This window comes from Culicoides brevitarsis, chromosome 3, assembly GCF_036172545.1.
Source record: "Culicoides brevitarsis isolate CSIRO-B50_1 chromosome 3, AGI_CSIRO_Cbre_v1, whole genome shotgun sequence".
NCBI lineage: Eukaryota > Metazoa > Arthropoda > Insecta > Diptera > Ceratopogonidae > Culicoides > Culicoides brevitarsis.
The window spans coordinates 17,051,466-17,079,269 of NC_087087.1; the positions used below are offsets into that span (position 1 = coordinate 17,051,466).

Consider the following 27,804-nt stretch of genomic DNA (forward strand, 5'->3'; position numbering starts at 1 on the left):
GCGGCACACAATCACGTCGTCCGGAACTGGACACATGGCAAATTTGGCAAAAATGTCGGAACAAGAGGTTGGCTTTTCACGTTTTTCCGCTTTTCCACGGGGAAATTGATGATTTTTTTTACGTTTTTCGTTCTAGATCACACAACAATTGAAGGAACTAGCCAACAATGTCGTGAACGGTGACGTGGGTGAACGAGCGGCACTTTTTCAGAGTATCACCGGAATTGTTGAAGGAGAAGGTAAATACGGAATTTTGTGTTTTCATCAAATTTTTGAGGTTTTTCCTCGGAAAGGGCGATTTTTTGACAATTTTTTTGATTTTTAACATAAAAAATCAGGATTTTATGTCAAAATTTCCCAAAAATTTAATTTTTTCATCAATTTCTTGCTACATAAAATCAATAAATAACCTTTTCTGACCAAATTTTTCTTTTTTACTTGCAGGCGTGACGTCGACTGTCGTGCGTTTGATATGCAAAATAGTGGCAACCACCTTGACCAAGTACAAGGACCCCTTTTCGCAGGGTCTCATCAAGGGTTTGATCCTGTCGATGCTGAAACACCATCCGGATGCCACCGTGGAACACTTTAACGCCGTCTTCAAGGCTCTCGTGACGAAAGAATTGCCGAATGCGCCGCCGCTGAAGGGGGCCCAAGCTGCCGTTATCGCGCTCAACTGGTCCGTCATCATTGCGACAAACGCCAAGCCCGGCCCGGAGCTCAACAAACTCAAGGAATTCCAGTTGGGACTTTATCAGCTCGCCATTGCCTGCGGAAATGAGAAACTTTGGGACATGGCGTACGAAATTTTGAAAGTTTTATTCGCAAAAGTCCAAAATTCGCGGGAACAGTACTTTGACAAGTTGTTACAAGCGGAACCAGGTCTGCCGGGAGTCACTTTGTACCTCATGGCGTATTTGCGATTTGCAAAAGAGGAAAATGATGAACCGGAGCTGCTGGAAAAAAATAAAACTAAAATTGTGGAACATTTTATCAAGAGTCTCGTGACGGTGAAGACCAAACCGAATGCGTTTCACATCACGGCATGTCGAGTTTTGCTGAAATCCTTGACGAAGGAGGAATTTAAGACGGCAGTGTTGCCGCATTTGTCGCGAGCGATGCTCAGAAGTCCCGAAATTATTTTGCAAGGCGTTGGAGCGATTGTGAAGGAGTTGCAGCTGGATATCAGTGATTGTAGCATGGATTTGGGAAAGACGTTGATTCAGAATTTGTATTCGAAAAATGATGCGGCGCGAGCGGAAGCCGTGGAATCGTTGAGATGCGTTGCGGAAAAGTGTAATGACGTGGCAGCGATTCAGGCGTTAGTTAATCAGGCGTTTGCGGTGCTGAATGGAGCTGATGGGAAAATTACAGTGGCGGAATATCGGATTAATGTGCTGCAGGTGAGATCAGTTTTTTTAATTAATTTTTGATTTGATGTGATTTTTGGACTTATTTTGTTTTGAAATATTTTAAAATTTAATTTTTTTTTCAAAATATTTCGTTTTATTAAAATTTTTAATTATTTTTTTTTTGCAAAACTTGTTTAAAAATTGCTTGAAATTTTTAATTAAATTATTTTTTGAATTAATTTTTTTATAAAATTAATTTTCATTTAATTCAATTTTCACTTTTCTTCATGATTTGTTTGTTTTTTTTTTTGCTCAAAAAAACTTATAATTTTTAAAATTATTTTTTTAAAAATTTTTAAAAAAAATTAAAAAACGGTTTATTTTTTTTTATTCAGTGGCGGAATTTTTTTTATTTTTCGGAAATATTTTTATTTATCAATTTTAATTTTTTTTTTTTTTATTTTCCTGCTAAAAATTTTTTTTTTCAAAATTAAATTAAATTTTAAATTTATTTTTCAAATGATTTAAATAATTTTTTTTAAAAAAATTCTTTAATTTTAAAAAAATTCAATTTTTTTAATTTTCTTTGTTTTTTTTTTTACTTTTTGTTTTGTTGAACAAAAACAAAAAACTTTTTTATTTTTTATTTATTTTTATATTTTTATTTGTCAAAAATGGTTTAAAAATTAGATTTTTTAAATTTATTTTTAATTTCTAATTTTTTCTAATTTTTTAAAAATTTTAATTTTTATGAAAAAAAAATTATTTAAAAATTTTTGAAAGTTATTTAAAAATACGAAAAATAATTGATTTTCGGTTGAAATAAAATTATTTTTGCATTTTTTCAAAAAAATGGGTTACACTATTACTTTATTTTAATTTTTTTCTAAAATTTATTTTATTTATTTATTTTTATTTATTTATTTCTTTTTTTATTTTATGTTTTTAAAAATATTTTTTTTTTTTTTTTTTTTTTTTTTTAAACTTTTATGAATTTTTCTTTATTTTTTTTTAATTTTCAAATTATTTTTTTTTTAATTTTAAATATAATTATTTAAATTAACTCCAATCGAAAATTTTTATTTAATTTTCTTAAATTTTTTTTTCAATTTTTGAAATGATATGAAGTATTAATCAATTTTTTTCTCATTTAAATATTTTGAATTTTTTTTTCCTAACTATTTTTTCTTTCGAACTCTATTTTTTATTATTTTTTTTTTTTTATTTAATTTTCTTTTTTGATTTAATTTTTTTAATTTAAAAAATTTTTCTAAAAATAATTCAAAAATTTCTCATTAATTTTTTTTTTTTGTAATTTCAGGGCATCGGCAACCTCAGTCAAAACAACTGCCCCTCCGACGACATTCCAAAGATCCTCCCAGCCATTTCAGAGCACTTTGTCAAAGCCCTCGAGAGTGAAATCCAGGAAAAAGTTCTTTGTCACGCCCTCGAAATGTTCGCTCTGTGGTCCGTGCAGTTCAACGACGAGATTCCCCCAAAAATTGTCGCCGCCTTCAAAAAGGGACTGGAATCCAAATCCCCTCAAACCCGCATCAGTTACTTGCAGTGGTTCCTTTCGTGCCTCCAAAACGGTCGTTTACCCTCTGGCGTGACTTTCACCTCGGAACTCGCAAAACTCGTAGAAAAAGCTGCTCAAAACACGACCCAAATCCCCGTTGTCGCCGAAGGATTGAGCGCCGCTTGCATAAATCTCATCACAAAAGACGTTTCATCGGATGCCGCACGCAATTCCTTGAACATTGTGCTCGACATGAACAAACAAGTATTCGTCAACGATAAATTTTTGGTGGCTGCACACGGAATTACGCCGTATTACGTCGCTCTGATGTGCGAAAAACTCCTGTTGGAACATTTCGATGAGCTCAAAGGCAGTCCCGAGCCACTTTTCAAGGCTTTGATTTACTGCGTCAACCACGTAAACGCCAAAGTTCGCGAATTATGCGTGAAATTGCTGAAAAATATCGTTCAAAGCAAGGAAGGAGTCAAATTAGCAAATCAATTATTGAGCGAATTGACAAATTTCATGCAAATTTCAAAGATTCACGGTGAAGGAACGTCGTCAGATGAACAATCAATACCTGTACAAGCATTTATCGACTCGATTTTGGTCATGACCGACATTCCCAATGTCCATCCCGTGGATGCGCAACAAATAACGCTGAACTCGTTGCTTTGCTGTCACGTCGCCGAAGTGTTTAGTGCGCAACCAAAGCTATGGGAGACGATTACAGCTCGTCTGGAGCAAGATCCGAAGCAGGTTTTGTTGCTAAATAAGCAAAAAGTGAACGAATTGGTGCTGGAAAAGTACAAACCGAGTGTCATGTTCGAGAATACCGTCGCTACTGTGGTAAAAATTTGTCCCTCGGTGCTTCTCCCGACAATTGTCTCGCAAATTTTGGAAGATTTTGGCAAACCAGAGATGACCGAAGTCACAGATGATGAATATTTCACATTTCTCACGCCCGACGGCGAGCTCTACGATAAAAGTGTCCTGCCTGATTCCGATGCAAACATCAAAACGGACCATCTAAAGCGTGAAAATAAGGCTTACAGTTACAAAGAACAGCTCGAGGAGCTCCAATTACGTCGCGAAATCGAAGCTAAGAAAAAAGCTGAAGGAAAATGGAAGCCGCCACAGTTGACGCCCAAGCAAAAAGAAGCCATCAAGAACCAAACGGACAAGGAAAATGCGATTAAAGCTCGTCTCCGTGCGTTAAACGAGAAAATTGACACCGCAGTGTCGCAATTACGTGGCGCCTCGAAGGGAAATGGCAAACAACTGTCGACATATTTCGCGACAATCCTTCCGTCGGTCCTGCGGATGTTCAAATCTCCCTTGGCAGCTCCTGCGTTGACCAAATTGTACTACGACTTGCACAATTCCTGCTTCGGCGAAGACTGGAGGGCACTTGGAGGGTCCATTGCGATTGCCACAATTCGTCAGCACAACCCAAAATGCGATCTGAAAGAGGAATGGAACAATTTGGACCTGAAAGAGTTCATTTCGGAGACTTTGGAAGATCTTTATGGTGAAACGGTGGAAATGTTGGCCGATGAGGACAATGAAAAAGAGCAATTTGAGTGCATGTTGGAAAGTACGGCCTTTTGTTATGCCTTTGATTTCCTCAAAGCGTCGCTAGCGTCGAAATATCTCGAGGATCAGGAAGAACTTTTGATCAAGGGCATTCAAGTTGTCTCGTTGCACGCGCAAACCAGGGGAAATTCAGAGTCGGTAGAGGCTGGGGAGGATTATCGGCATCCAAAATATTTGCCAAGACTGGAAATGATGAAGACATTGCTTGAGTTGATAATTAAACATCGAGGACGAGTACAGTCGCAAGCGGTTTCTGCCTTTTTGGAAGTTGCGGAAAGCTCGTCGGGCAAGGAGGGATGTGCAAAAGCTGAAAAACAGGAAATTGAGTGTTTGTTGCAGGTGAATGATATAATTATTTTTTTTTATTTTTTTTCTTTAACAATTTTTCTCTTTTATAATTTAACAAAAAGTTCAAGAATTTGCAAATTGGTCGATTAATTTAAATTTTTTTTGACAATAAAAATTTAAAAAAAAAAATAAAAATTACATATTTTGTTAATTTAGATTTCTTATTTAATTTTTGATAAAAATCCATAAAAAATATTTTTTTATTAAATTTTAATGATTTTTCTTACAAATTTCTAGTACAGTAAAAATATTTTTTTAATCAAATATTTAATTTATACAAAAAAATATAAAATCAGCAAAAAACATTTTTTTTGAAAGCAGTTTTTTTCGAAATTTTTATTTGTAAGCAGTTTTGAAATTTTTTACTTTTTTTTTAAATTTAAATTTTGAGATAAGATTTTTTTTTTAATTTTTAGTTTTTAGCTGATTTTTAAACTATTATTATTTGTTAAAAATAGAAGTTTAAGTTAGTTTGAGAGCAAAAAATTTTTTAAATTTTAAGGCAATTTTTTTTTAAATTAAAAAAAATCTTGATTGACGATTTAGGCTTATTTAAATCTATTCAAAATAAAAAAAAAAAAAATTGAAAAAATTACAAAAATTAAAAAAAAAATATTTTTAAGAAGAAAATAAATTTGGTAAAAATACTGAGTTTGATAAAAAAAAAAAGTTTCAAAGCAATTTTTTTTAAATTTTTATTTAAAAGCAGTTTTGAAATTTAAATTTTTTTTTGTTTAAATTTTTTTAAAATTAATAAATTAAAATAATTAAAAAAAATTAAAAAATGTTCAAATTGCGATATTTTTTTTTTTTAAATGATCATTTTTCAAAAAAAAAAAAATTCTATGAAAATTAAAAATCGATCATAATTTAATAATTTTTTTTTGACAAAAAAAATTTTGAATCAAAAAAAAATTTAAATACATTCTTAATAAAATTTTTTTTTATTAAAATCTAGATTATTAAAATCTGGATAGTTTTGAATAAAAAAATTATTTCTTTAAAAAATTAAAATAAATTTAAAAATTTTATTTTTGTTTTATTTGTTTCTGCTTAAAAATTTATAAAAATAAAAAAAAATAATTTATGTCCTGATTTTTTGTAAAATTTTAAGATTCTCAATCAAAAAATATTTATTTTTAATTTTTATTTACAGGCCATGCAAAACTCCTTGGATGTCGTTCGTGACGTTGCCCTACGTGGATTAACCGCCATGATCGAAGTCCTTCCACGCATCGAAGACGACTACGATTTCGGTCTCAAACTCATCCGCCGCGTTTGGGTCGCCCGTTTCGACGTCAACGAAGAAAACATCGACCTAGCAGATTCCTTATGGACAAACGCCAATTTCGAAGTTCCCATCGTCCTAACAGACGAACTCTTAAAAGACGTCATCCATCCGGAGCCTTGCATCCAAAAAGCTGGCGCCGCCGCTCTAGTTGCCGTCCTCAAAGAAGACCCATCGATGGTGAAAGGCGTTCTGGAGCAACTTTTGGAAATTTACAACGAAAAACTCACGATGATCCCCGCCGTGCTCGACCAATTCGATCGCGAAATCGAGCCAGCACGCGATCCCTGGGGTCCGAGACGCGGCGTGGCAACCGCCATTTGTCAAATTTCGCAATTTTTCGACTTGGAAACCGTGGAAAGTGTCATGCAGTTTATGGTGGCGACTGGATTGCGGGATCGCGAGGAACTCGTGCAAAAGGAGATGTTGACAGCAGCATTGGCGGTGGTTGATTGTCACGGCAAGGACTGTATTGGGCATTTATTGCCTGTTTTTGAGGAATTTTTGGATAAAACGCCAAATAGCAGTTCTTACGACAATATTCGGATGTCGGTTGTCATCATTATGGGATCTCTGGCTCGTCATTTGGACAAAGATGATGCAAAAATCCAACCAATTGTCAATAAATTGCTCTCGGCTCTTTCGACGCCGTCGCAACAAGTACAAGAAGCCGTTGCCGCATGTCTCCCGTACTTGATTCCATCGATGAAGGACCAAGCAAATGCGATTGTGAAGAAACTCCTGACGCAACTCGTCAAATCCGAGAAATATGGCGAGCGACGAGGCGCGGCATACGGTTTGGCGGGTCTCGTAAAGGGTTTGGGCATCCTTTCGTTGAAACAATTGGACATCATGAAGAAACTCACCAACTTCATAACCGACAAAAAAAGTTACAAGTCTCGCGAAGGCGCTTTATTCGCCTTTGAGATGCTTTGTTCGACTCTGGGAAGACTTTTTGAGCCATATATCGTTCATGTGTTGCCTCACTTGCTCCAATGCTTCGGCGATTCATCTCAATTTGTCCGACAAGCTGCTGATGATACCGCAAAAGTCGTTATGGGCAAGTTATCTGCTCACGGAGTGAAACTAGTGCTGCCATCTTTGCTAAAAGCGCTCGACGAAGACTCGTGGCGCACGAAAACGGCATCGGCAGAACTCTTGGGAGCCATGGCTTATTGTGCCCCGAAGCAACTTTCGTCTTGTTTGCCCTCGATTGTGCCGAAATTGATGGAAGTGCTGTCAGATTCGCACATAAAAGTGCAGGAAGCGGGCGCGGATGCTCTCAAAGTCATCGGATCAGTCATTAAAAATCCGGAAATTCAAGCGATTGTGCCGGTTTTGCTGCGAGCCTTGGAAGATCCGTCGAACAAGACGCAAAAATGTCTGCAGAGCTTGCTGGATTTGAGATTTATTCATTTTGTGGATGCGCCAAGGTAAGATTTTACGCGTTTTTGAAGTGAATTATTTTTTAATTGATATTTTTTTGTAGTTTGGCTCTGATTATGCCAGTAGTGGAAAGAGCTTTCATGGATCGTTCGACAGAAACGAGAAAAATGGCTGCGCAAATTATTGGAAACATGTATTCGCTTACGGATCAGAAGGATTTGGCGCCATATTTGCCAAATATTATTCCGGGATTGAAAGCTTCTTTGTTGGATCCTGTGCCGGAAGTTAGAAGTGTGTCTGCGAGAGCTCTTGGAGCAATGGTAAGATTTTTAAATTACTTTAAAAATATTTTTTTATTGAATTCCGTTGAAAAAATTGATAATTTTTACGGAATTTAAAAGACTCAATGAAATTTTTGTTAAGAAAGCAGAAAATTTTTTAAAAATTTTATGTTGAAAGCAAAAAAAAAATTTTGAAATTGTTTTAAAATTAATTTTTGAGAGTAGAAATTAAACAAAATTTTAAACAATTATTTTAAAAAGCTTCTTTGAAAGAGAAATTCTTGAAAAATTTGAAAGCAGAAAATTCAAAAAAATTTTGAATTTGAAAGCAAAATTAAAAAATTGCTTAATGAACATTTACAGCAATTTTTTTTAACCCTTAATTTTGAAACAAGTCATTCTTTAAAAACTTAAACGATAAAAGCTTAAATTTAGTATGCAGAAAATTTTAAAAATTAAAATTTGAAGGGCAGAAATTTTTTTGAACAAAAGCATTTCTTTTAAAACTTCAAATTTGAAAGCAAAATTTTTCTTAAAATTTTAATTTTTTTGGCAAAAAATCTTTAAAAAATTAATTTTGACAATAAAATTTTTCAAACTTAAATTTGCCAGCAGGATTTAAGAAAAAAATTCAAATTTGAAAATCTTTTTTATATATTTTTTTTTTTAAGAAAGCAAACAAATTTAAAAAAAAATTTTTTTTTGTAAGCAATTTTTTTTTTGAAAGCGAAAAATTTTTTTTTGAAAGCGAATTTTTTTTTTGTTTTTTTAAATTAAAAATTTTTTCAATTTTTCTAAATTACAAAGCAAAAAATTTATAAAAAAGTATTTTGAGAGCAGAAAAACTTAAATTTATTTTGAAGTAAAAAATTACATATTAAATTCAAATATGAAAGCAGAAATGTGTAAAAACTTTTATTTTAAAGATTTTTTTGGAAGAATTGTTTTTAATGTTCATAAAAATTAATTTAATTTTAATAAATTTTCCCTTTTAATTCCAGGTCAAAGGAATGGGCGAATCCTCCTTCGAAGATTTACTGCCGTGGTTGATGCAAACTCTCACCTCCGAGTCCAGCAGTGTCGATCGTTCGGGCGCCGCGCAAGGTTTATCCGAAGTTGTTGGTGGCTTGGGCGTCGAAAAACTCCACAAACTCATGCCAGAAATTATCGCCACTGCGGAACGTACCGACATCGCGCCTCACGTGAAAGACGGCTACATCATGATGTTCATTTACATGCCAAGTGCTTTCCCGAACGACTTTACGCCGTACATCGGTCAAATTATTAATCCAATTTTGAAAGCACTTGCCGACGAGAACGAATACGTTCGAGATACCGCCTTGAAAGCCGGACAGCGAATCGTCAATTTGTACGCCGAGTCGGCAATTACTTTGCTTTTGCCGGAATTGGAACGCGGATTGTTCGATGACAACTGGCGCATTCGGTACAGCAGTGTTCAGCTCTTGGGCGACTTGTTGTACCGCATTTCGGGTGTCAGTGGCAAGATGACGACAGAAACTGCCTCGGAAGACGACAATTTCGGCACGGAACAATCGCACAAAGCGATCATCAGAGCTTTGGGCACGGAACGACGTAATCGGGTGCTCGCTGGTTTGTACATGGGTCGCAGTGATGTCTCGCTGATGGTTCGACAAGCCGCCTTGCATGTGTGGAAAGTCGTTGTTACCAATACCCCGAGAACGCTTAGGTGAGAATTTCTTGATTTTTCTTGAAAAAATCGCAAAAAATTAATAAAAATTTAAATTTTTTAGAGAAATTTTACCAACACTCTTCGGACTGCTGCTCGGATGTTTGGCAAGTAAGAGTTACGATAAGCGTCAAGTTGCTGCTAGAACCTTGGGAGATTTGGTACGGAAATTGGGAGAACGAGTTTTGCCCGAAATTATTCCAATTTTGGAACGGGGACTCAATTCGGATCAGCCCGATCAACGTCAAGGTGTTTGCATTGGTTTGTCGGAAATTATGGCGTCGACTTCGAGAGATATGGTGCTCACGTTCACAGATAGTCTCGTGCCAACTGTGCGGAAAGCTCTCAGTGATCCATTGCCAGAGGTGAGAATTGCATTAAAATAATTCAAAATTTATTTTAATTTTTTTTTTATTAATTTTTATAAAAGACAAAAATTTAATGGGATTTTACTTATTTTAAAAAAGAATTTTATTTAGATTTTTTTTTTAATTTTATTTTAAAAAAAGTTAAAATTTAATTAAAAATTAATTTTTCAATTTCAAAGAAAAAATTTGAAAAAAATATTAAAATGGAAATTTCTTAATTTTTTTTTTAATTTTTCGAATTGAACAATTTTAAAAAAATATTATGAAATAAAATCGTACTAAAAATGAAGGATAAGCTTTCGTATAAAAATTTAGATGAATTTTTTTAAAGTCACGTGACTAAAATCAAATTTAAAATACTTTTAGCAACTTTTATGTACATTTTGTTTAAAAATTAAAAACAACGAAAAAAGTTGTTATGCTCGGAATTTGTAATTATCGAAAACGTTAAAAAAAAAATATTATGATTAAATTTTTTTTCTTCCACTTAAAAACGTCAAATAATTAAATTTTATATCCAAAAATATTTTTCGCTAAATTTTTCGAATATTTTTTATTTATTTATTTTTTTTTGAAAATTATTTTTTTTAATGATTATTCTCTATAAATTTTTAATTTTATTTAATTTTTATTTAATTAAAATTTATTTAATTTTTTTATGCCGAATTTAAATTTTTAATAAAAATGCTTTGACTTAAATTAAATATTTGATTATTTATTAACGATTTTCAAACGATTTTTATTTTTTAATATTGAAAATAAAAAAAATCAGAAATATTTAAAAGGAAAAATTAAAAAAAAATTTTTTCCAGTAATTTTGAGATTTTTTTTAAAGAAAATTCTTGTTAAAAATATTAATTTTTTATTCATAATCAAAGTAAAATAAATATTTTAAAAAATTAATAATTTTTATCAAATTATTTATTTTTTTTTTTAATTTTTGCCTTAATGGATTTTATTTTTTTTTTTTTAAATATAAAAACCAAAAATTTCTTTGGCTTGAAAATTAAAAAACTGACCAAATTTTATCTGTTTTTAGGTCCGTCAAGCTGCTGCCAAGACCTTCGACTCGTTACACTCAACCGTTGGAACGCGTGCATTAGACGACATCCTCCCCTCCATGTTGAACAGCTTATCAGATCCCGACCCAATTGTCGCTGAATGCACTTTGGACGGCTTACGTCAAGTCATGGCGATCAAATCTCGCGTCGTCTTGCCGTATCTCGTGCCGCAACTCACCGCCAAGCCCATCAACACAAAAGCTCTGTCAATTTTGGCCTCCGTCGCTGGCGAAGCTCTCACAAAATACCTCCCAAAAATATTGCCAGCACTACTTTCGGCTCTGGCAGGAGCCCAAGGCACTCCCGAAGAAAGTCAAGAGCTCGATTATTGCCAGGCGGTAATTTTATCGGTTTGTGACGAAGTTGGAGTTCGCATCGTGGTCGATACGTTACTCGATTCCGCCAAATCTACAGATTTACCGACGAAAAAGGCAGCTTCTCAGTTGTTATGCGCTTTTTGTACTCATTCTCCGGGCGATTATTCGCAATATGTGCCACAAATGCTTCGGGGACTGCTGCGTTTGCTCGCCGACGAGGATCGTGATGTGCTCCAACGTTCCTGGGACGCCCTGAATTCCGTCACAAAAACTTTGGACTCGGCGCAACAAATTGCTCACGTCTCTGACGTACGTCAAGCAGTGAAATTTGCCGCCAGCGACATCAAAAACGGCGAATTACCCGGTTTTTGCTTGCCAAAGGGCATCACACCGCTCCTGCCAGTGTTCCGCGAGGCAATTTTGAACGGTTTACCGGAAGAAAAGGAAAATGCGGCACAAGGATTGGGCGAAGTGATTCAACTTACGTCGGCAGCAAGTCTCCAACCGTCAGTGGTGCACATCACGGGTCCCCTAATTCGTATTCTCGGCGATCGTTTCAATGCGGGCGTCAAAGCAGCCGTGCTGGAGACACTTGCCATCCTGTTGCACAAAGTCGGCGTCATGCTGAAACAATTTTTGCCGCAATTACAAACGACTTTCCTCAAAGCGTTACATGACCCGAACCGAAGTGTTCGCATGAAAGCCGGTCATGCGTTGGCAGAACTCGTCGTAATTCATCCGCGACCCGATCCGCTCTTCACCGAGATCCACAACGGCATCAAGGCGGTCAACACCGAAGATCCCACGATCAAGGAAACGATGTGTCAAGCCTTGCGTGGCCTCCTAACACCCTCCGGGGACAAACTTTCGGAGCCATTAAAGCGTCAAATTTACCAAACGCTCACCACGATGCTGGGAATTCCCGAGGATGTCGCTCGCAGTGCCGCCAGTGGGTGTTTTGGCGCCTTACTGAAGTGGTTGAACGCCGATCAGCTCGACGACGCACTCACAAATCACATTTTGAACGAAGACAGTGGCGATGATTGGGCTTTGCGACACGGCAGATCAGCAGCGCTCTTCGTTGCACTCAAAGAAGCACCCGGAACGGTCTTTGTGGACAAATATCAAGCGAAAATCTGCAAAAATATCATCGGAAATATCACGAATGAACGTTTACAGATCGCCAATAACGCAATTCGGGCGGGAGTTTACCTTTTCCAATATTGCTTGACGGAAAAACATCAATTGCCGCCAAATCTAATTTCACCTTTCGTCAAATCCATGAACCACCAAAGTCACGAAGTCAAACAAATTCTCGCGAAAAGTTGTATTTACCTTGCGAAAGTCGTGGCGCCGGAAAATATGACGCCGGAACTCTTAAAAGCGCTTATTCCGATGCTCGTGAATGGCACAAAGGAGAAAAATGGATACGTAAAGTCAAATTCCGAAATTGCCCTGATTGAAATTTTAGGGTTGCGAAGTGGGGAGGACCAATTCCAGAAGACTTTGGGACTGTTAGAGGTTGGCGCTCGTGATTCTCTGAACGAAGTGGCGACAAAAGTGTTGCGAAAGACGTTACTTTTGCCGCAACCGGGCAAAGACGAGGAACTGGATGACACGCTACTTTCATGATCAGCTAAAAATAAAATTAAAAGAAGACATTTTTATTGGGACAACAACATTATTACTCTTATTCAAACATTTTATAAAATTATTACTAAAATACACAAAATTAATCCCCTACATGAAAATTTCCAGCATTTTTGGAAATATTGTCATCAATATGATATTTCTTTGTACTTTAAAAATGGAAACAATATAAAAAATAATTCATTCAGAAATTTTTGTTTTTTTTTTCAAAAAGGCGATTAAATTTAATTTTTTTCACTTTTTGCACAGAATTCAGAGTTTTGGTCAAAGGTTGAATTTAAATCGAAAATTTTCCTTTAAAATAATATTTACAATAAAAAAATTCAAGTAGGTACCTAAAATTGTATAAAAATATTTTTTTAATTTTTTTTCTTCTATAATTACCGAAAAACTAAAATTAGCATAATTTTTCAATTAAAAAAAATAGTGAGTAAGACAAAAAATTATTCCAAAGTAACTTTTTTCTTTAACGAAATTTTTAAAATTTAATTTTAGATTTTTCTAGAGTTTAAAAAAACGTAAAAATTTAAAAAACAAAATTATTTAAAAATTTCAATTAAAACAAAAAATCTCAAACGAGCAGAAAAAGATCTTGAGAAAATATTTAAAAATTTGGGAAAAAATTAACCAAAAATATGAAAGTCCGATTTTTAAAAATTTTCTAATATTTTTGTAATTTTAATTCTTAAGGAGTCGAAGGTAACTTTTGGTTTTTTAATTTAAAAAAATTCTAACAATTTTTTTTAGTTTTGATATTTTAATTAATTTAATGAAGATAGTTAATTAAAAAAAAAACAAATACAAGATTTAACGAATTTTGATACATTTTTAAAATTTTTTTTTTTTTTTATTTTTTTTATTTCATTTTGCATTCTCAGAAAAAGGTATAGAGAAAGATGATTTTTTTTTAAATTATTCTTTTTGTCTAATATTTTTCAATTAATTTATTTAAAATTGTTTAATTTTTTCAATTTGTTGGTTTAACTAAAAAATTTACGCAAAAAAATTAAATTTTAATATTTTAGAAGAAAAAAAATATAGTAAATTTTTTTTAAAACTCAAATTGAATTTTTTCTTATAAAAAAATTTTTGATAAATTTTTAAATTTTTTTTGCTTCGGTTTTTCGTTTTTTTTTTATTTTTTAAAGTTAGGCCACTTTTTTTTTGAAATTTTATTTTAATTTTTTGCGTAAAATTTAATAAAAATAGTTAATTTTCAAAAAAAAAAAAAAATTAAAGATTTTAAAATTGGATACATTTTTCAAATTTTTTGAAGTAATTTTTTTTTTTTTTGCATTCTAAGAAAAAAATTAAAATTTTAAGAATTTTTTTTTATTTTCTGAATTTGTCTTCTTTTAATATTTTTAAAAAAATATATTTTGAAAAATTTTTTGAAGTTTTTTTTTTCGTATTTTTTTGTTAAATTTTTAACTTGAAAAAAAAATTAATTTTTAATTATTAAAGATCAAAAAATAAACTAAAAAACTCAAATTTTTTCATTATGTATAAAAAAATTTTTGGTTTTTTTAAAAAAAGTTTTTTTTGTTTCGGTTTTTTTTTGGAGCAAAATTAAACAAAACAAAAATACTTGATTTTAATTAAAATTGAATTACTTCACATTTTTGATTTTTTTTTATAAAACTTTCGAATATCAATTTTGTTAAAAATAAACTTTTTAAAATTTAATTAATTAATTGAATAATTTATAATTATTTTTTTTTAATATTAATTAATTAAATTTTAAGCTACTTTTTTTAAATTTATTTTTTTTTCTAATTTTTTTTTCTTAAAATCATGATTTTTGTTTCAGGAAAATACTAAACTCTTTAAAAAAATTATATAATCCCTTAAACTTTTGACCAAATCCAACAAAACCCGTCAAAAAGTGAAATTTAATTAAATTTCTTCGCCTTTTATTGATTTTTAACCGCAGTCTGATCCATCGGTGGTTTCTGCCATCCGCCGTAAATCCGTTCAATTTCCTTCGCCACCGTCAACGAAAGATGATCATTCCCTGGCAACGTGACAATTTGGATGCCAATCGGCAAATTCTTCCTATCACTGCCCACAATGACGTTTGTCGCGGGAAATCCCAACGTATTCCAGACCATGCAGTACACCGTGTCAGGCAACTTGTGCCAAATCTCGTAATGCTGATGCGCCGTTGTCGGGAACGTGGGAAAGATAAAAACGCCATTCGGTCCGAGCAACTCGGTGAACTGATTCCGGAGTTTCGTCACCATTTCGTCGACTTTCGCATGCGTTTTCTCCAGGACTAGATGCTTGTTGATGTTTTGCATCATGCCGATGGCGATCGACGTAAAAACGCTATCGGACATGCCGCAAAAGTACTTGGCGAACTCCTTGCCGACCGTTTTCTTTGGTTGTCCTTCCTCGTGTTTGTTGAAAATTGTGTCGATGTTGCCGATGCGCAGCAACGAGGACATCGACAGGCCGAGTGCGTGTTTCATGCCGCTAATTCGGACTTTTTTCGCGTTAAAAAGTCGCGCAACGTCGAGTAAAGCGTTCTCAATGTCCTCGTCGAGTGGTTGAATGGCGCCCGAGGGACCGTCGTTCTCCATGTAAAAGTACCGGATGCTGTTGAGCGGCACTTGTTTGAGTGGTTCGATCAAATTTCGCTCGGGATCTTTCATTATTTCGAGTACGAGTGGCAAATCGACGGCATAGCGACACATGGGGCCGAGAGTGAAGTAATTTCCCCAGACTGGAGAGTCGCTGCTGGGGGCGTGACCTTTGAATGAAACGGAATATGGGGTTGGTTTGTGACCAAAAACGCCGGTGAAGTGACCAGGAAGACGTGATGAACCGGCAATGTCGGATGTGAGACCGATGAGAGAGGCTCCAGCTGCTAACAAGGCACTTTCACCGCCAGATGAGCCGCCAGCAGTCAGTTTTGGGTTGTGGGGATTCCTTGTGAGGCCCGTTACTGTCAAAAAAAGGAAAAATTTTAGTAAAATATGGATTAAAAATTAAAAAGTGCTTCAAAAATTCAAAATTCTATTAAAAATTATAGAGGAAATTAAAAAATCGATACAAAATTAAAAAAAAAATTATAAGAAAGTTGATTACATATTTTTTTTATGAATTTATAAAAATTACAGAAAAAAATATTTGAGTCCGAACGGTTTTCTTTTCCAATTATTTTGATTAAAAATTGCTTTAAAATATTTTTTTAATTTTTATGTTTTTTTGTCAGTTTCGAAAAATTTTATTTTTTTAACTATTTAATTTAAATATTAATTTTTTTATAAATTTAATTTTAATAGTTATTAATTTAATTTAATTTAATTTTAATAATGTATTTATTAATTATTAAAAAAAAATTAATTATTTCATATTTTAAAAAATTAATTTTGATTTTTTAAATTTTAATTATTAAAATTAAAAAAATTATTTAAAATTTTTAATTAAAAAAAAATTAAAATTCAAAAAATATTTAATAAAAAAATTTTTTTCAATTCAAAAGCGTCCTTAAAAAATAAAAAATTAAAAAAATAAAATTTTTAAATTAAAAAAAAAATTAAAATTAATAAAATATTTAATAAAAATATTTTTTTTATTCAAAATAAAAAAAATTAAAAAAATAAAATTTTTAAATTAAAAAAAAAATTAAAATTAAAAAAATATTTAATAAAAATATTTTCTTAATTCAAAATAAAAAAATAGAAAATTCAAAAAATTAAATTTTTAAATTAAAAAAAAAATAATAAAATATTTAATAAAAATATTTTTTTAATTCAAAAATTTTTGAAAATAAGTTTTCTTCAATTTTTATAAATTAAAAAAAAAAATTTGACAAATTAAAGCCAAATAAGAAAGTTTTTGTCAAACATTTTTAATCCTCATAATTTTCAATAAAATATTTTTTTTAGTAAAAACAATCTAATTTTTCGCAAAATTTAAATTAAAATAAAACTTACGATTATTATCCGTTTCCCAATTCAAACAAAGTTCCGGCGTGTTACTAACAACTAAAATAATGGCACCGGCCTTTTTCATGTTTGCCACAATTGGAGCGTCCTCTTCCGCCACTTGTTTCTTCTTCCACACGCGACCTGCTTGATTTTGCATGCCTTTGACGGCGATACTTTCTTTCACGGTGATCGGCACTCCCAAAAGTGGCGTTTCTTTTTCCATTTCTTCGACGGTTTTCGTGCCACGTTCGAGAAATTCGTCAACTTTGCGTGCTTCTGCCAACGCCAGCTCGAAACGATCCTCAACGACGGCATTTATAAAGGGATTAACTTCTTGTATCCGTTCGATGTATGCTTTTATCACCTCTTCGCACCGCACTTGGCGCGTACGAATCATCACAGCCAATTTTGTCGCCGGAATTTCTAACAGTGAATTTTTGATGGCAGGAATTTTTCTGAAAAATAAATAAATTTTTATTAATAATTAAAAGTTATAAAAAAAATAATTAGAAAAAAATGAAAAAAAAAATTTTATAAACAAATAAAAAATTTAAAAAAAAACTAAAAAAATAAATTTAAAAAATTAAGAGGAAAAAAATTAATTTAAGACAAAAAATTAATTAAAAAATTAAAAAAAATATTTTTGAACAAATTTAAAAAATAAATTAAAATTATAAAATAAAAAAATTAAACAAAAAAGTTTGAAAGAAAAAAAATAGATTTTATTTAAAAAAAATAATAATTTTAATTAAAAAAAAAATTAAAAGAAAATTTTGAACAGAATTAAATAAAAAAAAATGAAATATTATTATTTAAAAAAATTTAAAATGAAACTTTTAAAGAAAAAATAAAAAAAAAAATTGAAAGAAAAAAATTTAAATATCGAATTATGAAACTCATATTGAAAAAATTTACCGCCAAGTCAGCAAAAAGAAAAAAAAATGACGTACCTATTTTTGATATTTCGTGTCTTGAAGCGACTGTACGGCACGACGAATATCCGGGCGGCGACCATAACTCCTCGCACCAACTTCCGTGACAGATAAAGTCCAAAGCTGTATTTGAATTTTGTGAAAGTACGCAAAATTGAGCGAATTAGTGATAAAAGAGTAGAAAATTGTGACATAACGCAAGCGATAATAACAAAAAAAAAGAGGATTGCCGATAACGAATGAGGAAATTCTAAGGTCACACAACTTTTTTTTTTATTTTCACACGAAATAAAATTCTTAATCTCCACTCTTTTTAATAAAAAAAAATATTTGGCTTCTCAGAAAGAAAGTCTTTCTCTGACAAAAACAAAATTTGCACTAAACACGTAATATGGCAATAAAAAAATTCATTCAGTTCATCGCAAAAATTATACTCACACAAGAAGAGAGCTCAAAAGAGAAATGTAAAAAAAAAAATATTGAGCAGGTCATGGTTGTCCGTGGAGACGACTGGCGATTAATTTCCTTATCAGTCAATTAATATCAACGAATTGACGTTGTCTAGACTAGACGAAGAGAATTCAATAAAGTCATGACAAAGGGAGGTCTTCGTGGGTCTTCCGTAAAAGGTGATAAATTTTGCCGGGTGAACCTTCACAAGTTTTTTTTATTCATTTTAAGATTTTATCGCACAATTTTTCTTAATTATTGATATTAATTTTTTATTAAGATCGTTGAAGTTCACAAGTCGTACAAAATTCTCGTTTCTCAGTTAAAAGCAGGTAATTGCACTCTTAAACTTGATGTCAATATATTAATATTTATGCAAATTACGAGAGAATGAAGTGTATAAATATGCATAAATTACGGTTTAATAAGTAGGTATTTGCCGGTTGTACACGTTAGAAACAAAATTACAGGTACTTGTTTAAAAATAAATTTTGTATGATTTTTTTATAAAAGATTTTTCTTAAAGATGATGCTCGATAAATCATTTTTTTGTAAAATATTTTACAAAATTTTATTTTTTTTTTTAAATTTATATTTTTTAAATTTTTTTTGTTAGTCTTTTAAGACAAGACTTTCATAAAAAAACAGAAAAAAATTTATTTAAAAATATTAAAAAAAATTATTTTTAAATTTTGGTTGAAAGAACAATCAAAAATGTGTTTTATATCCTTCTTCGAAAATTTCTAAATTATTTTAAGGATATCGAATATTTAAAATGATAAAAATTGTTCAAATTTCAGTATATTTTGACCACATTTTTCTTGAAAATATAAAAAATTCTAAAATTCATTTTAAAATTATTGTGAAAAGTTATCAATTTCGTAAAATTTAAATAATTAATTGAGATACAAAGTTTAATTTAATTTTCTTTTAAATAATTAATTAATAATTTATTATTTTGGCGAAAACAATAATTATTTTAAATAAATTAATTTAAAATTTTATTTTTTTTATAATTGATGAACAAAAACATGCATAATTTTCAAAAATTAAGGGAGTCAGCTTATTAAAGTGGTTAGCGTATCTGACTGATGAGCGTAAGGTCGTCGGTTCGAGACTCGAAATCATGAAAAACTTTTCTGACTCCAATCGGGAGAGCTGAGTGAATTTTGAGGGCGCCTGCTTGGGATGACAGGTAAAAAGCTAAGACCCATTCCCCGGCGTTTACTGAGAAAGCTTACGATTTCAAAGTATGAATTACAATAGGACTCTTTAGAGACCGCGGTGCGAGCCATATTAGACCCTACGCTACCCTTTCAAAAATTATTAAAAAAAAAACTATTCTTTATATACGGCAATGACAAAAAAACTTTTTGAGCGAGATTTGCATGAAAATCGAGTGATTTGTAGATAAAAGTTTTTTTTTTCTTGAAATATTTTCTTGAAAACCTAAAAAAATTTGAAAATTTTAAGGAACGTAATTTTTTTTAATAATTTTTGGTGAATTTTCAGTAAATTTTATCATTTCTTATACAAATATAAAAAAAAAATAAATAAATTGAAATAAAAACGAAATAATTAAAAAGTCATATCGGATTCACCTTAATGTTCATCTTAATCAAACCAGACTGATTTCATGTAATTCTTAACAAAAAAAAACAAAAAATCATCGTACCTACTTAAACTTTTTTTTTGTACATCAGGTCAGTGCGCTTTTTAACAATTCAACATTTAAGTTTTGCATTTTTAACGTACTTATTAATTTTTTTCTGATTTTGCAGACAGACTTAAATTAATATGATCAATTGCATGTAAAAATTCTGTAAAGTTAAAGACCTTTAAGTACGTCTTTTCAATGGGTAATTCCAGCTTTTTTTTTTTTAGAAAAATTTCCCTTAGAAGAATTTTATTATTTTTTTTAATTTTTTTTTATTTAATGATTTTTTTTTATTTTTTTTTTTTAGTAGAAAAAACCTCAAAAAATACGGAATTAAAAAAAATAAATATTTTAATAAACTAAATGGCAAAAATTGTCATTAAAATTACTCATATTGATTTTTTGACGAAAAAAGAATAAAATTTAGCATTCATTATGTTGAAAAATAAAAAAAAATGGAAAATTTGCAATTTTTTTTTACTAAATTTAACGGTTCAAGTACAAAAAAATAAAAAAAATTTATGAAATGCACGAACTGCAGGCCATCAAACCGTTAAATTAGACTAAACACCAAAAGTTCCGTTAATTACCGTAACTTTAAATGCAATTTCATAACAAACTTGTCTACCTTGCGAACCTTTTAAAATCACTTCTTGCCATATTTCAATCTTATTAGAATTTTATTTTTTTTTTCTAATGCACTTGTTTAATTTTTGGAACACTATTATCACTTCTTATCACTTATTTTGAAAAAAAAATTGAAGGTCGATTTTTTTTTTGTTTTCATATTTTGAGTACAAAAACATTCCAAAGTCGCATTTCTAAAACAAAAATTCTCCTCGTCATCACAAATTCTACAACTTTCATGTCATTTAGCGTGTCTATCGTGTCAATAATTTCTCTTATCACTCTCATTCATTTAAAAAAATCGACAAAAATTCACTTTTTTCAATGAACTTTTAGTAACTTACGACATTTTGACACAATTTTCGCAATAATTCAACTGCAAATTCTCGTTTTTTTGTGCTACTTTACTATGATTGTGTGCTCTAAACGTCTCCTTAGTACATGCAATGAAGAAGTTTCAGCACAAAGCACCGTTTTTACGTTAATCTCACTTGTTCGAAGTACAAAACTCAACTGCGCGACCAGTTGGCGATTTGTGAGTTCTGTTACTAGATTTATTATTACGACAAGTGCGCGCATGGATTTTCTCTCTCTTTCCACTTGTGTGTTTTTGTATGCAAAATTTTTGTTTTTATTTATTGTTTACACGACCTTCTTTGGCAAAACTTTTCATAGAAACTTCTTTCACTTTTTTTTTTAATTTTTTTTTTCAGTCTCGTGAATTATTGTGAGAACTTTTTGCATGAAAACCTCGTAAAACTCGTAAAAATGAGTTATTACCCCTACTGAAATTTGCATGACTTTAATTTTGTTTTTTCGGCAAGAAGAAGTCAAGGTCTAACCAAAAATTTGAGTTACTAAAAAAATTCCCTCCAGATCCAAAAAAAGGTAAAGCGCGTGTGTCAATTTACTCAGGATTTTTTTTTGTCTGGACAGTAACTCGTCTCATCAACTTTTAAAAATAACTGACAGTTTACCAAAAAAAAAAAATTAGGCATCATTGGACAGAATATGTATGAAGCACATGGAAAAGTATGAAGAGGTGTGGAATTAAATCGTAATTACAATTCAATCAGCATGTGTTTAAAAATCAAACAAAGGTGAGCTTTTTTTTGGTATGAAGCTTTTTGATGTGTGACTTAAGTTTTGTTAAGTAAATGAAGCCATCTAGAGGTGTTCGTAGGTAAGTTGTTTATTTTAAATTGATCGTTATTTATTTTTCAGTAAATTTTTTAACATTTGAATATTTTTTTAATATTATATATAAATTATTTTAAAATTAAATAATTATTTTTTTATTTTAAAGTTTTATTTAAAAAAAATATTAATGAAGGTAAGGAAAAAAATATTAATATTAATTAATATCTTAATTAGGAATTTAAATTAAATTTTATAATTTGATTTTTTTTTTGTTTTTGTTTGAACTTAATCTCAAAAAATATTCGAAAGTTAGAAGGGACAAAATTAAAAAAATGCTGATAATATCATCAAAATTTATCGTTTTTTTATATAATTATTTTTTTTTAATAAAATATTTTTGAAATTTTAATAAAATATATTTGAAATTTTAAAAATTTTTTTTCGTTTTAAAAAATTAAAAAAATTTTTAAAAAATTTTAAAAAATTTAATTTAATTTAAAAATTTAAAAGAAAATAATAATTAATAATTTTTGTATGGAAAATCGTATTTTTACATTAATTTTTTTTTCTAAAAATAATTTTCATAAAATTAATGAACTTTTTTCTCAAACTTTTTTGATAGTTATTTTTTTATTAAATTATTATTTTTTTTAATTTATTATTTGAAATAATTTGAAATTAATTTTTGATTAGCAAATCTCTAAGTCGATAATTTAAAAAACATCAAAAATATTACGCTCAAAAATTGTAATTGTTTTTTTCATTTTGTACAAAAAAAAATTATTTCAAAACTTTTTTTTTATTTCTTTATAATAAAAATTTTATTTATTTATTTTTTTTTTAATTTCATTAATTAATTTTTATTTTATTTTAATTTTATTTGTCAAAAATTTAGATTTTTTTTAGATCACGATTGAATTTTCAATTTTTTTTTTCAAAAATTTTAAAAAATCAAATTCATACAATAATTTTAGTTAGATAAATTTTTTAATTGAAGAAGATTTTTTATTCTTGGGTCCATAACTGGTTTTTTTTAAACTGTTACAATTTCACTTTAATTATTTCAAGGACATACCCGGTTATATTTTTTTTACTACGTCACAATTAAAAACAAAAGTAAACACTCCATCGGTCAAAAAATTCAAAAGACAAGTCTGTGTATTTTTAGAAATCACCTTGAAAACCAGTTCTTAATAAATTTAAATTCTATTCTTCGACAAAATCAATGCCAATTAGCATTTATTGAACCATTTAAAAAAAAAGTTACTCTTCAAAATTTGCAACATTTATAAAAAAATTTTTTTTTGCAACACATCTCAAAATTGTAACAGTCTAGGTAAGCCTCTCGTAATATGTAATTGTTATTCATTGTCACTTAGTTACACAATTCCACCATCGGCAAATAGAAGTCATCAAAATCAATATTAAAAATTCATCATCGGTAAGTAAGCAGAGAAGATCAATGATGATTTATGGGCTTTTCCCTGAATTCTCAATATATGAAAATGGAAAAAGTAAGATTTTTCCCTGGATCCAAATTAGCATATTTAGGGTCAGACATGGAAAAAGTTTATTTTTTCCCATGAACCAAATTCATTTCCCAAAATTATATTTGCCCCAAGATATTGAAAAAAATCATAAATTTAGTCAATTTTATACATTTTTTAAGTAATTCTACACATTTTAATTTTTAAATTAAAAAATTTTCCCATTTTACTCTTAAGAATTCAATATTTCTTTAAGATTTTTGTAAATTTCCCGGGAACGAGGTTCCCAGGTTCCCGCACTTTTTCAAGGACCGTTTACGGTTTCATAAAAATGTTTTTCCAAATTTTCAGTTTATTTAATTTTCTCAAAAAAAAAAAAAAAAATAAATAAAATAAAGTTTTGAATAATTTTCTATGAAAACCCTCCAGACTTGAAAAAAGTAATTTGTAATTTTTAAAAAATTATATTTTAGATTTCTCTATTTAATGATATTTAAAAATTATTTCTCACAATTTTTAATCGATTTTTTAGGAAACAACGTATTTAAATTAAGTCCAATGACCTTCAACCTTGAAGAAAACAGTTCTTTTGTTCAAAGGACAAACTTTGAAGCAAACTACGCATTAAATCGCTGCATCAGTATTTTTTATTCAACTTGTGATATAAACGACACTACATTGTCTATAATTCTATAAGATTAGCTTTGAGAAAAAAATCAAAGTTGTTCTTTGCACCTTACAGATGAGATAGAAATTAATTGAATAAAATTGAAACTGACTGATCGGAACTAAAGAAGGCACCTTTTGAACTTGTTAATATTTTTTCTTCAGAAAATTACAATTTCAAAAAAAAATGTCATCATCATTTGTAAGATTAATGTATCATAACGTGTGATGCATTAAAAAAATCAATAAAAATTTGTCATTTACTGAAAGCAAAAAAATAATACATATAGAATCATGTGTATAAGACGAGGATTTTCTCGATGTATGGACCGAATAAGCAAAGTTCTGAGGATTGACGGAAAGTTTTTAGCTTGAATATACAGAAATGATTTTTTATTTATTTTAAAATTTGATGCCAAAAATCTTTAAACGACATAAAAGCAATATAGAGCAAATTCAGTAAAAGATTCACAAATTGCATCAAAAAGCGGCAGTGAAGGATTTGATGTAGAAACCATCAAACATTACAACTGAATTGAGAAAATGTCTTTTATATTCAATGAAATCGAACAAACCGAAGATAACGAACAAATTGATGTAGTTCAAACAAGGGCGTATTTTCGTAATACAGGAAAAAAAAAAAAAAAATTTTTTTTTTTGTCAATTTTCAGTATTGAAACTGAAAAAAAAATTTTAACTTGTTAATTAAAATTCATCGACTTTCGGTACACAATTACAATTTTTTTTTCTCATATTTGCTTTGTAATTTAAGGTACTTTTTGTCATAACGTTGAGTAAAAAAATCCATACAAATTTGTCATTTTGGAGCAATAAAAATGGACATTGCAAAGATTATCGAAAAAAAGTTCAAATCGAAAATTTTTAGCTTGAATATACAGAAATGATTTTTTATTTATTTTAGAATTTGATGCCAAAAATCTTTAAGCGACATTAAAACAATATAGAGCAAACGCAGTAAAAGATTTACAAATTGCATAAAAAAGCGGCAGTGAAGGATTTGATGTAGAAACCATCAAACATGGGGGGGGGTTAAAAAAAATAAAAATTGTCTTTTTTGTCAATTTTCAGGCCTTGGCAAAAAAACGACATTTTTTGGGCAAAAAAGTATCCTTATTTTCATAGCCGAGAATTTTTTCGAAAAAATTTTTTTTTTCAAAATTTTCGTTTTTTTATATAGTTTTTCAAAAAAGAGTTTAAAAAAAAATTTTTTTTTTCGATTTTTTTTTAAATTTTTTTTTAAAAAATTTTTTTTTGTTAATTAATTTTTTTTAATTTATTAAAAATTGTTAATTCATCGACTCGGTACACAAACGGGTTATATAACAAACATATTCTACAATTCGAATTTGCTTTGCTAATTTAAGGTACTTTTTGTTATTTTTAGTAAATTATGAGCTGAAATGGGGGGAGAACAAATGCCCCCCATGCCTCCCCTTGGATCCGCCCTTGCGTTCAAAATGGTCTGGAAGATGTTAATGACGTTATTTTTATGTTATGACCAGTGCAAACTATACTCGTACTCTTACCAGCGTTCGAACCACCCAAGCTACTCTCCAAAAAAAATTCAAATATCATCAAAATAATTATTTTTTTTAGAAAATTATTTTAAATTAATTATTTTCTGAACTTTTATCACTTTTCTGTTAAGGAAATGTAAATTATAAAACCTTAACCCTTTTCAAACCCATTAATTCACCATCGCACCTGGCTCAATTTTATTTTTAAAAACCACAAATAAGTCGATGACACAGAAATGCATTTTTTTCAGTTCATAACTTGCACTAAATTGGATTAGACCGACTACTGACCGAACTAAAAGACCTTGATACTTTGGCATATTTTTATTTTCTTTCGCTTTTTAAATAAATATATGACGAACGACGTTCCTCGATGTTGCATGTTATCGTCATGCAGGCACTGTACACAAAAACATTTTTAGTTTTTATTTTGGTTGTTTTTTCAAAACAGTTCCAGCTGACTGACGGTCTTTCGGAGTAAAAATTAGACGAAAAATTCAATTTTTTTCATGCAAAAGTTTCTTTTTTTTCTGCATTTTCGATTTTTTTAATTAATTAATTGTATAATTAACGAGCAAAATGGTTACAATGAACTTCAAAAGTAAATTCATCTCGAATTCATTCAGGTACTGCGGTTATGATGCAACCTCTTTTTTCACACTACACGACTTCACCTTGCTCAATAACCCAAATTTTGTTTAAATTTGAATAAAATTTGACACTATTTTTTTTGTGTTATTATCGCTGCGAGATGATGCTTCCTACAAAAGGGCACAGGTTTACTTACAGATGAAGTTTGAACAGAAATATTTTGTACAGCTTCATCAGCACTGAATTCAACATCGGAAACATTTTTGATACTGGTTTGTTTATCTTTTGTATTTTTTTTTTTTTTTTTGGTTTAAACTTGTTTCGATTTTCAAGGTTATTCCCTTTAATCAAAAAAATTAATTAAAAGGAACACGAGTGATGTTTTTTGTTTGTGACTAAGTTAATTTTTTGTTAGTTATTTCACTTTTTTTTAATAATTATAAATTCTAATCGGAGCTCATGATGGTTGGAGCAAGACACGATACAAAAAAAGGCAACCGAACAAGCGGAGTATGGTTAAAAGACTGAAAACTATTCATTTGCTGCACTAAATACGGTCGCAATATAACTGTTGTTGTGTATGGTTTTTTGCTCATTTAATGAGCGAGTGTTCATTTTGAATGAACCGGTTCAGTGTTGAATGTGCTGAACGGCATATATGGCATTTTTGTTATTTTTTGGTATTAAATAAATAAATTGAAGAAAAAATCAATTTTGAGTTTTTATACTAAAATTAGGAATTGAACATTAAATTCCTTTTTTAAAAATATTTTTTTAATATTTGGTTTTCTGAACTTATTTTGACATAAAGGAAAAACTGGTGCAATAAAAACTAAAAGGTTTTGGCTTAAATTTTTTTTTTTTCATTATTTTTCAATTTTTTTATGGATTTAGATTTAAGGAGTAAACAATAATAAGTCAAGATTATCTCTCTATCTATCAAGTAATGAAAAGAATTTTTTGACTTGATTAACTTTGGACTTTAGTTTAGGAAAAGAAAAACTTTTTCAAAATTAAGTCAAATGTTTCAAACTTCGACAAAATTTAGAGAAAAAAATAATTTTTTTAAATTCTTTTAACTACAACTTTATTTAAGAATTTTTTTTTTCCACAAAAATTTTTTTGTGTCTAAAAGTTATTTTATCTTGTTCTATGATCAAAATCCCCACGATACCTAAAATTTGAGCGAAAAATATTGATCCGTTAAAAAGATAGCTAGGACCTATATTTGGCTATTTTGGGGGCATTTTCGAGGTACCTTCATCTCATATCGTACGGAAAAATCATTTCAAATGCAAAGTGTTATATATCGTTGGAAAGAGGACAAAATTTCTGACAAAATGACACCTATTTTGTTTTGATTTGGTCGAGTTCTTGAGCCTTTACGCTTCAATAAGTGCGTTTTTTTGACCATTTTTGGAGGTTTTCAAAGGCTGTGGGCAAATTTAATTGGTTAAAATGCAGAATAATTTGTCTTAAAATGTTGCTGAGAAAATTTTGTATAAAAATGTAGAACATTGTTTGTAGATAAAATAGTGTGTCCAAAAGCTCGAGCTTCATGCTTTTTTTGAGGTCATGCTCGAGCTTCAAGCTCAAGCTCAAGCTTTTGTACAATTATACAGAATAACAACTTTTTCTCAATTTTCTTTTAATTTTTCGCATATTTTGATCGAAAATATTAAAAATAAAAATAATAATTAAAAGTTTTTGAATCAAATTTATGACAATTGGATAATAATTTAAATTAAAATTTTGAAAAGTTTGTTGAAAATTATTTTTAAAATTTTTATTTTTGAAGAATTAGCTTGAAAAAGATTTAAAAAAAATTTTTTTTTGAGTATTAAATCACTTGAAAATTTAAAAAAAATTAGTCAGATATCAAAAAAAAAATTAAATTACTTAACTGA

At 29.9% G+C, this 27,804-nt stretch overlaps 2 protein-coding genes across 3 annotated transcripts; one reads left to right on the plus strand and one right to left on the minus strand.

Moving 5' to 3' along the window:
- The first annotated feature begins 32 nt into the window (after nucleotides 1–32).
- LOC134835791 (stalled ribosome sensor GCN1) lies at nucleotides 33–13,036 on the plus strand. Its single transcript, XM_063850754.1, has 9 exons — nucleotides 33–67; nucleotides 137–239; nucleotides 445–1,403; nucleotides 2,674–4,806; nucleotides 5,972–7,536; nucleotides 7,593–7,809; nucleotides 8,772–9,478; nucleotides 9,543–9,843; nucleotides 10,886–13,036. The coding sequence occupies exons 1-9, from the start codon at nucleotides 35–37 to the stop codon at nucleotides 12,854–12,856; spliced, it is 7,989 nt and encodes a 2,662-aa protein (XP_063706824.1). The 5' UTR covers nucleotides 33–34; the 3' UTR covers nucleotides 12,857–13,036.
- On the minus strand, nucleotides 12,886–26,381 carry LOC134835792 (fatty-acid amide hydrolase 2-A). Of its 2 annotated transcripts, none has more exons than XM_063850755.1 (5): nucleotides 26,094–26,381; nucleotides 17,760–17,864; nucleotides 16,816–17,264; nucleotides 14,803–15,821; nucleotides 12,886–13,023 (listed from the first exon to the last, which is right to left on the minus strand). In XM_063850755.1, exons 1-5 carry the CDS (start codon nucleotides 26,156–26,158, stop codon nucleotides 13,003–13,005), a joined length of 1,659 nt encoding a protein of 552 aa, XP_063706825.1. In that variant the 5' UTR covers nucleotides 26,159–26,381; the 3' UTR covers nucleotides 12,886–13,002. The 2 variants fall into 2 exon arrangements, with proteins under 2 accessions (XP_063706825.1, XP_063706826.1); XM_063850756.1 differs by lacking the exon at nucleotides 26,094–26,381 and adding an exon at nucleotides 20,820–20,956.
- Nucleotides 26,382–27,804: the final 1,423 nt, after the last annotated feature.

Coding starts and splice junctions, on each gene's coding strand:
- LOC134835791 (XM_063850754.1), top strand. CDS start 35: ATGGCAAATTTGGCAAAAATGTCGGAACAAGAG. Junction 68..136: donor CAAAAATGTCGGAACAAGAG/GTTGGCTTTTCA, acceptor TTTTCGTTCTAG/ATCACACAACAATTGAAGGA. Junction 240..444: donor CGGAATTGTTGAAGGAGAAG/GTAAATACGGAA, acceptor TTTTACTTGCAG/GCGTGACGTCGACTGTCGTG.
- LOC134835792 (XM_063850755.1), bottom strand. CDS start 26,158: ATGTTTCCGATGTTGAATTCAGTGCTGATGAAGCTGTACAAAATATTT. Junction 17,865..26,093: donor TTTCTGTTCAAACTTCATCT/GTAAGTAAACCT, acceptor ATTCAAATACAG/CTTTGGACTTTATCTGTCAC. Junction 13,024..14,802: donor CACCGATGGATCAGACTGCG/GTTAAAAATCAA, acceptor CCATTTTTAAAG/TACAAAGAAATATCATATTG.